We start from the raw sequence: 13,733 nt of genomic DNA on the forward strand, positions 1-13,733 counted from the left end.
AAGCAATTTTCCATAAAACAAACCCACATCAGTAACGCACTCCTGACTCGGACAGAGGCAGCAGAGGGTGCTATTGCCATGACCGCCTCCAACGCAGCTCACCCCCACCCTCCCCTCAATTCACACCTGAGTGCTGGCGGAGGGGGCTTAACCAACAGTTTATGCTGATATTATCTTTGCATCTAGCTGGAGTTCCCATCCAGAAAGATACTACTGCATATAGCGTAGTACAGTTCTTCAAAACTAAAATCCCAAGCTGCACAGCGCCTACATAGGGCAAGCATCAGTTGAGCTTAGCAGAATGCGTGCCGTAGAGGTGACCTGGCCAGTCAGGCTGCTCTAAGGTTGTTCAGCTGATGGGTATGGCTCTGCCGCTCCAGCTTCCCACGCACACACAAACACCTCAGTTCTGACCCCGCTGTCTTGCGGCAACAAGAGACTTCACAGAGCAGAGGTACAGCACACAGGAACGGTACTCATTTCCCCCCACTCCCATTTCGAATTCTTGAAGAACCTACTTCTACAAAAGAAGAGCTATTTTATCCTCGATGCCTGCCACGGCTCTGACCACAGAAGGTGGAAACCGATCTTGTTGCTACTGCCCAACTTTTAACCTCACCTGACATAAGCAATCCAACAGCTCACTGTAATTCAGTCCCTACCAGCTCCCAGTGGATTGGAACGGCCCTAGAAGAGGAAAGTTGCATGCACTTCAGTGAAGCCTGTTATGAGAAGCTTTTGGAATCATAGACTAAAATAAAGCTTAATAATACTTTAAGAATAAAATTGTACAGTGTAGATAGTATATGATCTAACAACATAACAATAGACAAAGGCAGCTGAACTCTAGCTACCCATTTGTTTGCTATCTGTGGCAGTGCACAACTGTCTGAAATAATTTTATATTTCAACACATAAAAAGGGAAGTTAAGACTAGCATGTTGTGATAATTTGGTTACTGAATCCGATTTTCTCGTCTTTAAAATTTGCCATTGCTTTAATTTGCCTAAAATGCAAGCAACTGCCAAAAAAAACCCAAACAAAAAAACAACACTGCTATGCGGATGGTGCCAAAAGTGAACTCTGGGTTTCCATAGGCACAGCTCTGACCTTACTGAAATAATCCGCTTAAACAGAGCTCACTCCCACTGCAATGGGTCGCAGGGGACAGTCCCACCCCTTCATTCACCCTGCCTTAAAAGAAGAAAAGCTCAGTGCTCCGTAGAGCCTATGAACTCAGTGAAGTTACTATGGAGAGCACACTGTGGAAAAAGCCTAGTAACTGTTTCCCTCAATATTCGTTTTAAAAGTAATTTTTTCTTAGGACACTGGGAAGTGATAGCAAAAATTATTTTAAAGTTTCAAAATCTTTCAATCACCACTGCAATCCATAGGGGTCCAAAATAAATTTCAAGAGGAATTATATTTACCAAATTCTGTTCTTAACAGCACTTACAGGCATCAGAAGTTGATTCTGTCAGTCTTAACTTCATTACACTGGGGCGACCCTACATAACAATGCAGTACTGTCGTATGACCAAAAATCTGGGCTTAATTCACAGCTTAAACTTTGATAAAAAAATTACAAAACGGACTGTTCTGTTGGTCTGTGTTCAACTTGAGCAGATTTTCTATGTTCTGGTGCTAGATGAATCCAAACACGTCCTGCCTATTCTGAGGTAATACACAATTTGGCGGGATCCTGTAAAAATAATTGCTTTAACAAATAAGTTTAGAACTGCAATATTGAAATATTAGATACAAGTGAGGAAAGCAAAATTACACGCATTCAGCCCTTACCAGCAGTCTAGCCAGGCCAGGAAAACAACTGTGCAGTCTGTCAATTTAGTCATCTTTGAGACATTACCATTCCTTGTAACCCTGCATGTTTTTTGAAAAGACACGTCACATACCAAAAGCACAGGTTTCTGAAAGTTGCTGCAAAGACAAATTTTCAATTAGAACTTCAAAAAGACCCCTATTTAACCCAACAAGCAGAAGGAACCACACTGAAGAGCATCAGTCATTCCCGGATGACCTCTGTAGCCAGTTATATCATTTGCTTATGCTCTGCGCCTGGCAAGACTTCTGTACTTTTTTATACTCATTTTTGTGAGCATTACTAATTTAAATTCCTCTTCACATTCTAATTCACTACACAAAATATGCATCTACACAAGGCAATCAATTATACAGCCTAGCTTCACTAAAAATCTGCATTTTCCAAAGGAATAAATTCTGAATGATTGTTTAACTCATACATAAACTTAAGTCAGTTATACATAAATCATTCTGTAAATATAAAATGTAAACAGTTAAAATACTTTTGTGAGGAGCAGCACCATTTTATGTGACTATTTAGTAACTGTTCTATATATTTCAATATATCTTTCGTTTAAAAAGTGTATTGAAACCTGGAGTTTCAGTGCTGAAAGCTACTGAATATTTATGACTTAAAATGAACCATTATTAAGATTTCTGCTACACTGGTCTCATGGTGAAATGAAAGAGATAAATACTAATTTACACAGCACTATTTCTCCCTCCTTTGGATGGCATATATTGCTCACTTAATGCATTAGCTACAGAAATCCTGAGGTTCTCCTACCACTTAATAGTTTTTAGCAATCGGTTACTTTTGGTGGAGAAAGAACAGCTGAAGTTTTGCCCCTATCGCATTCACGGCATTCCCTCTTCTACCCAAAAAGCGCTCGCCTTAGTAGACAAGACTAGTAAGAAACAAAACTCTCAAGAACCACGTATCACATGAAAGTACAGCTACAGCATATTCGTTTTCCCTCTTGGCAGCCTAGACATCCTGGATACACTTTGTTTTGTGTGTACAAAAACAGGCTACGAGCTAGAAGTAAACAGTTTATTTGCATTGCAATGTGTTATTCATGAAGTATCCTCGTGTTTTATGGTGATCACAGGATTTGGCATGCCACAACTCTGCAGAAAACATCCCGTTATTTTGCTAGGCTAGGTATTTCTGCAGCTTTGAAGATATGCTTCGCTTTCTTAAGTCCATAAAACCATTCAGACGAGGTTACTTTGCAAAGGATTGTATACTGTTTCTCTAAAAAACTTCACTAATTGTTGCTTTTGCTGAAGTATTATAGGCAAGCGGCCAAAATAAAAGAGGATTTTGTTCACTGCCAGCACCACAGTAGTATCCCCAAAACTACAGCTGGCTACACTGAATTCTCTCCCCCTCCACCTGGACACGGACATATGACCAAGCATAAAACTTTGAAGGATATCATGAACAAAACATCTGGAATAAATTCTAATTAAAAAATTGAAAACCTATAAAATCTTAAATAATTCATTATATGGTAATGACCACAACATTAATATGTGCTTTGATAAAACAAATCTTACAAATTCAGTAAAAAAAGATCAGCAGCATAATAGTAAAGCAAATATGCAGATTTTAAAACCACAATAAAAATTATCAGGTTTAATATTTTACAGTTAATTACAGCAAAAAAAGTGGCTGCTTTTAACACAACTTACAGTTTAAAATTACAGCACTTTATGATGAATTCTACGATTATTTTTGAAAAAACACTCAAAAATACCACCAAATTTTAAAGGTGCCCTATTAATGACTAAAAGGACCCCCCCCTCCCACCCCCCAAAAGACCAAGTAGTCATCTACAGCAACCCAGAGGTCCAGCTGAGGTTTCTAGACTGCTGTCTGTATCGGAGGCCAATGTTGGATCTGTTGACATTGAAGACACATCATTGACAGATGACGATGAAGATGGATGTTGAGAGCCATTGATCATTGCTGCACCTGTGCTATGAGAAACAAAACAGCAAATCAGTTGCAGATACAGTTGCATGATTCAGTACTTGCATTAGTCTGTCTCTTCCTAATAGTCACTACTTTCCCCTGTTTCGGCAAGTTTGAAGAGATGTGCCTCAATCCATTGTCAAAGTAAATAAAGCACTCAAGTATTTAATGTGGGGCTTAATGAACGGAATGTCCAGAACCACAGAGCTCACATGGCACAACACCTGTCAAATTACAGTAAATGCTAACGGCTGAAGGTTAAAAATCACAGAGATAGTACTGCATAAAGCCAGAGCTAAGACACCCTACAAAATATTGAGACCCAAAGCTAGAATATATCTACACATTTTGATAAAGAAAGAAGGGGCCTGGTTTTTTTCCCCCATCAGATCCTCCCCTTCAGGCTGGGAAATAGCTGGTGTCCAGCCACATCGCGTACATTCAGGCTCAGCTATGCAGTGATTTTTCAGAGCCTGGACTTCAGTGAACCCCCAGCAGAGTCAGCAACAGCTGCCCAACTTTTGCCATCGTTTTTCAGCAGTGCAAATGGAGTCCTATCAATGGTCAGTTAATGGACACACTTTGCTCCAGAATTCAGCAACAGTTTCTGAAAGCACTCTATAATTTTCCAACCTAGAAATCCTGTTTCATTACTTAAAAAAATGTAAGTAGTGGTTATATCCTTATTTGAAACTGTACAAGCTACACATTACACATCTAACCAGATTATGGCAAGAAAGTACCAGTACATACCAAGATGCTTGAGGACTGAAATGTATGAAGCATCAGTTACACAGGGACAATAAGAGAGGAATTTACCACACTAATAAAAAGATATGTCAGCCCCATACATGCCGTTCAAATAAGCAACGTCATAAAGAGGATTCAAGAGATTATTGGTCATCTAAGAGGCGCATTTTTGAGTTCGGTTAACTCTTTGATGTCTTGAACAGCTTTACTCCCTCCTGACCTACAACTCAACGTAGCTTTGGTACCGTGCTTTTATTGTAACCAACCTAAAGGGGCTGGTTGTCCGCGTATAACCCCATTCTTGGTTCTCTCCTCCAGGTCCATGACTTCCTTGTATATCAACTCTGAAAATGCAGAGAAGGAAAAGCAAAAAATGAATTTGCAAACCCAAGACTGGATCAATAATACATCTCCCATTAAAATGTACATTTAAATTTTGTATGTTTATTTCTGTTCAGAATTAGTTTTGAAAACAGGCTGTAGGCTACAGAACAACTGGCAAGTGATATAAAAATGTACAATTCTTTTCTGTTGGAGCTACAATGGCCTGGGACTCTAAAGAACACACTGACATTGCCCTAAGGCCCTCCTGTCCAAGCTGCCTGGGGACCTGAGGTTAAACAGAGTCTTAATGACCACTCAGGTTTTATCCATGGCTTCTTTGGTACAGATAAACTCTATCAGCAGTCTTCAAAGGAACAGGCAGGAACAAGCCCAAACAGCTTTGCCATCCTCCCAACACACATTTGCCACTAAATTTCCTCAGCAACAACATCTAAAGGTCCGGATCACCATGAAACGGAATACAACATTGGCATATAAGTAGCCACTCCAAATGAAAGCAGCAACTTTATCTTCCAGTTACAGAAGTTCCTCATCCTTACAGGTTAGAAGTGCTTGTAACATGAATGAATCATACACCCTTGCGTACTGTCCAGAAGGTTTCTAGGCTAATGGCAGCTTATTACCCAGAAAAGACTTCGGATGTGAATCTACAGAAGTAACAACAGAAGAAAAAGACTAAACATGTTAAATGCAACTCGTAAGAACTGACTGTCAGAATGCTACTTCTTATCTGCCACTGGCAAACTAATGCAACGTATAAACAATTTGGAAGAAAAAAGCATTTAAAAACTATAACTTCAAGGGCTGTGAGAGTCTCAAAAGTAAAGTCCATATTGCTTGAAATACCCTCAGCACATCTGCTTCAAAAGGGAAATAACTTTGCTTGGAAGGAGCATGGTAAGAGAATTTCCACAATTCTCCCTATCTCTGCCTTTACAAGTAAAACTCAGTCTCTAATAGAAATCAACTTAAAAGTGTGGTAGTACTAGATTTTACAGACTTGTGTCTGTTACCAGCCAACACAATGAAACTGTCAAAAATGATTCATGAAACATTTCCCTTGTTTTTGTTTTGGTTTTTTTTTTTTAACTCTGGGGATAAAAAGTTTATACAGGTCTAATATCCCTTCCTAGACTTTTTCAGTACAAAGTATTAGATCGCTCAATGCACTGAATTCCTGTTTAAATGCAACATTTATTGCCTGCACAGCAATCTGGATCTGCATTTTTTCCTACCACTAGAAGTTCTGCAATACCACACCTTTTAGAAGCAATTTCAAAATGAAGCACAAGTTTTACAAGTAACAAAGATGTTCCCCTTACACTTTATCATTTTACACCTCATATGACCAGGAAGTATAGATACTAAACCAGTACTGAACACTAAAGCTCATGCTCTTGGTGATACGAGTCTTATGCCAAACTATGATCCGTTCCACACCTCAACCCCAGCTACTTTCTCAGGATCCCACAGCTGATAACCATCAGTGTCTCCCACACCAGCTGTAACCTCACTATCTCGCCCATTACTAACACTCCTCATGGCTTCTTTAAATCCTCTGCTTGATTTAAAAGAGTACGCCTAACAGGCTTTTCACTTGAAGACCAGTGCTTGTACTTCAGACTTACATTGCTCAAACTCCTGCATCTTCTTCAGCTGCAGCAGTTTGTCCAGAAGAGTCCCCCTCCCTACAAACACTGCCTCATGAGTTGCAAAAGCTGACCGAAATGAGCAGGTCTTACATTCACTGCAAAGGTTCAGCACCTCTGCAGGAAAATTTTTAGTGTCCCAACAATCAAGAGGTTGAGAAGCACTGATCTACTCCTTTGCCATTCCAACCAGTTTAACTACTATTAGGGTTGTTCAAAGGAACCTTCATAACAGTAATAGTTGGGGCCCAGCCTGCTCCCCAAACCCTTATTATACTTAAAATGCCCTTCTTACCTTTCCATTCTTCTATCGTGTGCTCCCTCTCATCTAACTGCTTATCTGGTATCTTTGGTGGTGGCTGAAAAACAAAACTAACTCATGATAAAGCAATCAAAAGGGATATAAAACCAGAATAAATGAAAAATGAAAGTAAGCACTCAGAATATAAACCTGATTAAAAAACACTGTATTTAGATGGTCGATATTCTCTCATACTTGGACCTGGCCTATTTTCTAGATGCTGCTACATGTTTTAAAGTTCTTCCAATCAACAGATTTGCTTACATTACTGTAATAATTAAAATAGAAACTGAGCAGACTGGTAAAAGAGCTCCTAAGTGCAGCAGTCTCTGGCCCAAGCAGCCCTTTTTACCTACTTACTGTTAATTACTAAATTTTCCCTCTAGCTATTATAGATCAGCAGAATTTACATCAAACATCTTTTCCTGTTCTTAGTGGCATATCATCAACCACCTTTCTTTTCAAAAAATGACACTTTTCTCTTAAGCAGAAATTGTCCTGAAATTAATTTTTTTTTCAATTAATCCCTTTGTTCACAAATATTAATAATTGAAAGCTCAAGATCTCGTACTCAGATTTTGCTGAAAGACTTATTTTCTAGTTTAAGAGTACTATCACTTGCTACAACTAATGAAAAGATTTCTCTCACCCAGGAGTAAACGCCTTAGAATCCTATCCAGGGCAATCAAACCACACTGAAACAACTGAAGCTCGATAAATTAGAACCCTATACAAAAGATTTCAAATGCATTACTATATGCACAGGAGATTATATGCAATTATACACAAACACACACACAGAGGTACTTCAGTTTGTGCCCATTCCTAACACTATTTCTAAGAAACGTTTACTGATGTCAATAAAAGCGATTACAGCTCAGTTAAGCTTCTAGTGAGATGTGAAGATCATGCAATAATCTTCTTCCAAGCAGTCATATCAAGCGTCCCAACCAGTTTGCTTTAGTACAGTACCTTCCTAATCAGAGACCTAAAAGAAGAACTTACAGCTTCTGCTTCTGATGGGTCATACCAAACATTGATGTATGGGTGCTGCAGGGCTTCATCCACAGAGATTCTTTTAGAAGCATCTATAACCAGCATTTTTGATAACAAATCCCTTGCTTGACTTGCTGCAAAAGTGACATTTTCTATTTAGACTAGTGCCATATATAGTGCACGTAATACAGTATTTCAAAGCTCATAAGAAGAGACCCAGAGTAAACAAATTCCAGTTTAATATCTATGCATCCCTCACATAATTTGGGGTTTAGGAAAGTGGTCCAGTCGCTGGAAAAAAAATAATGAAGAGAATAACATAGATGGGAAAGGGGCTGAACGTGATTCACTATGTATTTTCAGCATACAGTGCCCTTTGGTGTGACATCCTTATGCGGATATAACTCAGCTGGCAGCATAGCCTCGTCTGGAACAGCAGTGGGCAAGGACCTACTACCCCTCTCTTACAGTTTATGGGGAAAAAACCTGTCACGTACTGTCAGTCACAGAAAATACAGTGACTCTGTGACTCCACCGAGTAGGTGACTTTTAGAACCAATAAGTTATTTCAGTAACTACAGGATAACCTTGTATTATAAATATAAACCCTCTATTTTCACAAGATCCGCTCTGCCTACACAACTTCTATTCCACCTTCTCCCTACTCTTCTCTAAATCATGTTGGCATCTGTCACTGAGAGGAATGTACATATTTACTTTTCTTTATAAAGGTATCTCCAGCATAGGAGCTGTTTCAAAGAAGATGAGAAAGTGGAGGTAAGCATACAGCAGCACGTTCATCCACTCCCATGATATAAATATCGTAATATTTAAACCCTTAGCAGGATGATTTTATAGTGAACAAAACCAAGACATATTTCTGTTCAATATATCACAATTTTTAAACTTTAAAGATAGACAACACACAGAAGACACACCTTACCTTTAAGCTTATTGTGTTCAGAGTCAGCTGGGAAAAGGACATCTGGAAAGAGTTTTTCAAAACTATATCCAGCATATTTAGGTCTGTTCTCCACATAAGTTCGGACTGTAGGCTGTAATTTCTTCATAAATTCGGGGCATGGTGTTCCTAGCTGCTCTATAACTTTATTCCATTGATCAATATCTAAGGTTATGCAGCTAAGAAAAACAGTGTCTAATTTTCAGCTAAAAAGTTACGTTAAAAGCAGATGAAATAACCAACAGAGAGAAAACGCAGAAAACTAGAATAAAATATCAAGTTCATCATCATTAATTAGGACTACCTTCTTAGAGAAAACAGTGAAACACAGCAAGACTATGATAGCGTAGTCAAGGCAACATGTACTTTACTGAAAATCATAATTAACTAGCAAAGGATATACTTCTGAGAAACAGAGAAAATTAAAAAGACTCACAAAATGTATTAAACAAATTTAAATAAAGGCATTGTTTGGATTCTGGAGAAGAATTCATTCCTGATCTGAACACATATTCACAGTAGCCAAGCTACTGCACGTCACCGAGGCACTCCAGTGGTAGGTGCTTTGTCCTTCGTTCTCATCTTGATACCCCAGCCCAGTCCCAGTCTCTGCCACATTAGCGATCTCCCACTAACGACATGCAACACTGAGCACCAGTGGGCACACAAAGGATGATATCTTGGCTCACACAGGTCAATGACAAATTTGTCAGAGACTCGAATGCAGAAGTTAAAGAGTTTCAAGGAGGATGCATAAGGAACATCTCAATGGAAAAGCCTGCACAAGGTACAGGGGAGATTGCTTTTTTTTTTATTCAGTAACACATACTGAATTCTTCAGCCGTGAATTGGTCAATGTTTGGCTCAGGAATTTCCAGTTGCAGATGGTTAAATGCTGGGAGAGAGCTCAGGTAAAATTTTATGTATGCTTATCTCATTCATATATTCTCCCCAACTTTTTTGCTTTGGCTACTGTAGAAGACTGGATACTTGGCTACCTAACCCTTCAGTCGGATATAGCAGGCCCCTTCTCATGCTCTTAAAACTTAAAAGCAGACCTTTATATAAAGATTTTCAAGCTCTACAGTACTTTAATGCAGGCCTTGGGAAAAAAAATAATAATTTACATTGTATGGCACTGAGCCTAAACTGAAAAGCCATGCTAGCAAACCAGATGCATAAAGCTAAGCATGGTGCAGCTCATGCGATGACAGAGCTGGTGAAAGTAAGGATGCCCTGGATCTCCTCCCCGTGCCTCAAAACCTTCACCCCTAAATGGTACTACATCAATTACTAAACAGTTAACCTGCAGCAAAAGCAGGAAAGATTTCTGATGGCATCTAAAAAGTAGAGCGTAACTATTAGTGGAACAAATAACATGCCAAACTCCAATTAGAGCCGCTAATTTTAGCCATGACCCAGAGGTTTCAGCTCGATTTGCTCAGAGCAGACCCTCTGTCTGAAGTATTGTTCACAGGACAACCCATGCAGACACCACCAAGCCGTTCATGGAACAGAAAGGCAGAACTGCCAGATATTTCTGAAATCCGTTGGTAGCATCATTTCTGCATGCAAAAATATAAAACTCCAGAGTGTAACTAATGAAGCTGGGTAGGAAATCTTTGTAAACATTTCCTATGAAATACAAAGAACAATAACTGCTAACACGCTCAGGTACTAAACAAGATTAGTAAATTATTACAGAAAAATGATCTCCAAAGCAAAAAAATCAATGCATGTGAACCAGTAATACACCACCTAAACAACAACAAAATCTGTCTTAAGTATGACAACATCTAAAAGCAATGGATAGACACTATATTAAATTGAAAAGAAGAGAAAAGAGGAAAAAAAAGGAAAACAGAAAAAGAAAAAATACGCCTGTTTGCCCAAGTGGTATTTTGCTGATCTTGCTTATATTAACCTCTAATGACAGTCATACACATTAACACTGTGTTGTAGTTTTGCTTTAAATGGTACAACTGTAGACATTTTTGCAGCTTCTGGGAACCAAAGTCATGAACTTGCAAACTCTAGTTTGAAAAGGCAGTTTAAAATCAGTATTTTAAAAATTAGAACCACCTTAGTGATTAATATAGTCTGGAACTATATTGCTGCAATATCTTTTGACCTTTTACGACTACATGCGAGGCCAAAGGTAAGGATACGATCTGTACCAGGAAATAAAACACCACCTTTGATCATTTCTCCCATGATGCACCCAACTGACCAAATGTCAACTGAAAACAAAATGCAATGATATTAACATAAAAGATAGTTATTAAAATAAAGTAAAAAAAAATAAAAATCTAGACACATACACACACACATGAAGTGACTATAAAAAGCGTGTGTAATGAAAATGAGTGAAGGTGAATGTATGCTAACTACAGGACCAGCAGAGACTATGTCCTACTGCTAGGTGCAGCCTGAAGATAAATAAAGTTCTTAATTTTTTTTTAAGTGTATCGCAAGAAAAATCCATGTTCATTCAATAAAAAAAAAAATTGTACAATATGCATTTTCATGACACAACATCAATAAAAAGGTTAATCACTTCCTAACTAATTCAACCTGCTGCAGCAGCACAAGGATACAGTCCCTTCCTGGAAAGAGGATTTTGTGGCAAACCATTTCGCCCATAATGCACCCCACAGACCATAAATCCACTATGTTTGTAGCACAAAAAGAAGGAAAAGCAAAGCAAACGGTCATTTAAAATTAAAAGAAGCGTAACATGACTGCATCCTATAAACTGCAGAGACAGCACAGGAAGAGCAAGTCTTTATATTAATCAATGAAAACACTTTAAAGTACACCATATGTAAGGATTAGCTTTTAACTGTCTCAAATACAAGGCAGAAAAACATCCTTTTGTTTCACATAGTGCTAGAGCAAGAGCTAGAGCAGAGAGGGAGAGAGAGAGAGCGAGCGAGAGAGACGAATCAAGCAGAATGAAGCGCTTCTCCAAGCTCTGAGGCTTCCAAAGGTGCCTCTGCCAACGGGCTGGGCTGGAGCACCCAGGACAACTTTATTTCTTGACAGCAATTCCACTGTAGTTGTAGGAATACTCTTAAAAGTAGCAAAGTAAGCTGACCTTTAAAAATATGGCGTATCTAAATAGGTTATACTTTTAGGAAGAGAGTTAATTGGTTATTACATAGGAATTAAAATTTGCCATCAGGTATTTCCTAAAAGGAAGATTACCATGCATCTCTCTCTCCCTTGAAATAAAAAGCAAACACAATCAGTAAAAGATCACTTAGAATTTTAGAGGATCAGTTAATGACAATATTAGTATGCTCCTAAAAGATTTTCAGTTAAAATTATTTGTTTGAAAATATTTCTCCGGTTATGCTGAAATAACATCTCATACAAAAGAAAAACTCAAAAGCAATTTTTTTTTGGTATGAAATACACGTTTTCTGCATTACCTTAAAATAAATCACTCAGAAGACATACTCAAAGATGCACAAGTTTACTTTTTACGGGTATGCCAATTTCTTTTGTGGTTGCTTTCAGAGACACTGTTAACTCTGTAAGCAAAAGTTTTCTTTAAGTCATAATAATGAAATTGTATTATTATAATTACTCTCATGTCAAACATGATACTGAAATTTCAATTAAGCAGATAAGAAGGGGATTTAAATGAGAACAATTGTATACTAAAAATCACATGTTAAAGTTCTGAAGGAGCTCAACAATGTCAAGCAAACAACTTTGCTTCTTATTGAAAATATTCCTTCCCCCTTATTTACAAGTTCCTCTAAAATAGTATCTAAATCATATGATAGGAGATCATAGTTGTACATATTAATAGGTCAAAATTAAGGGCCTGGTTCATTTAAAAAATTATTGTCAACGTTTCAGGATTAGAGGTGTTTTATCTTTAAAAACTCTTTTCAAATGCTTAAGAAAAGTACATATTCTTTGGCTTTAGAGACCCAAAGATTTGAAGCCAAGTTGCATTTGTCTTTTAAAATAAAATTCTGAATGTTGACTTTTTCACCTGCAAAACAATCTGGTGCCATCACAAGCCAAAATATACCCAAATCTGTTGCAACTAATTTGTGTCCAACACGATAAAAACGACACCCATAATTTCACGGAGAAGTCTGGGCAGAGAAATAACGTGAGTCAATGAGCTGTCTTCATGCCTCAGATGACAAATTACTTCCGAGGTGAAGAAAAACACTGGAAACCATTTTGCTGGTCACTCTACAAAACCAAACTTGTGATGTTTGGGGGTGGCTTGCTTTGTTGCTTTCATTAATTAAACGAAACCTGTCTATTTATAGGTCTAATTTATTTATGAAGCTAGACTAACTTGTACACTGTGAATACTCCTATAGAATACTCCTGTCAATACTTCTACAGAAGACTGAGTAAAATTTCATTACGGATTTGAAAAATCTTTTTAAAAATCTACTGCTTTTCATACAAAGTGTATTTTGTTCTTAAAAACCCTGTTTGGAGTGAAGTTACTATTTTCTATAATTCTCAGAGAAAAAATACCAAGTGAAAGTGAAGTTCAAACCCAGTGTACATACCAGGAAACTTAAAAGTAGTCGCTTCAGAGTGCTTGGGGCTTTCCTTGCTTTTCAGTGCTTCCTTCCTGATAATCATGCACATAACTGCACATAAACCTAAATACATTAAGGTATGTGGGCACGAACAGTGTTGGAGTCCTTCAGTTCTGAATTTTTCCGTTTGCGAGGCCTGGTTTCTTAATGTAATATACCCAAATGTGCTTTATCTCCTTCAGTATCAAAACCTACGTAGAGGTTAACTCTGTGATCAATTTGTCTGGGATCTTTGCTAGTTTTAAAACAATTAAAGATTTAATATGTGCGTAGTACAGTACCGCAAGAATGCTACTCTGCAGTATGTATCTCGGTCATCAAAACATACATTGCAATCCTCTCACGT

General features: G+C 38.0%; 1 protein-coding gene across 1 annotated transcript in view; it reads right to left on the minus strand.

Moving 5' to 3' along the window:
- Window positions 1–3,645: 3,645 nt before the first annotated feature.
- Window positions 3,646–13,733, minus strand: part of MAPK8 (mitogen-activated protein kinase 8) — a 47,785-nt gene continuing 37,697 nt past the window's right edge. Inside the window, exons 7-12 of the mRNA XM_082486211.1 lie at window positions 10,973–11,044; window positions 8,787–8,969; window positions 7,853–7,977; window positions 6,842–6,905; window positions 4,819–4,896; window positions 3,646–3,802 (exon numbers count right to left, since the gene is read on the minus strand). Of these exons, the coding sequence (XP_082342337.1) occupies window positions 3,657–3,802; window positions 4,819–4,896; window positions 6,842–6,905; window positions 7,853–7,977; window positions 8,787–8,969; window positions 10,973–11,044 (668 nt within the window). The 3' untranslated portion in view covers window positions 3,646–3,656. The remainder of the gene's footprint in view (window positions 3,803–4,818; window positions 4,897–6,841; window positions 6,906–7,852; window positions 7,978–8,786; window positions 8,970–10,972; window positions 11,045–13,733) is intronic.

Source organism: Vanellus vanellus (assembly GCF_965231255.1).
Source record: "Vanellus vanellus genome assembly, chromosome: 7".
NCBI lineage: Eukaryota > Metazoa > Chordata > Aves > Charadriiformes > Charadriidae > Vanellus > Vanellus vanellus.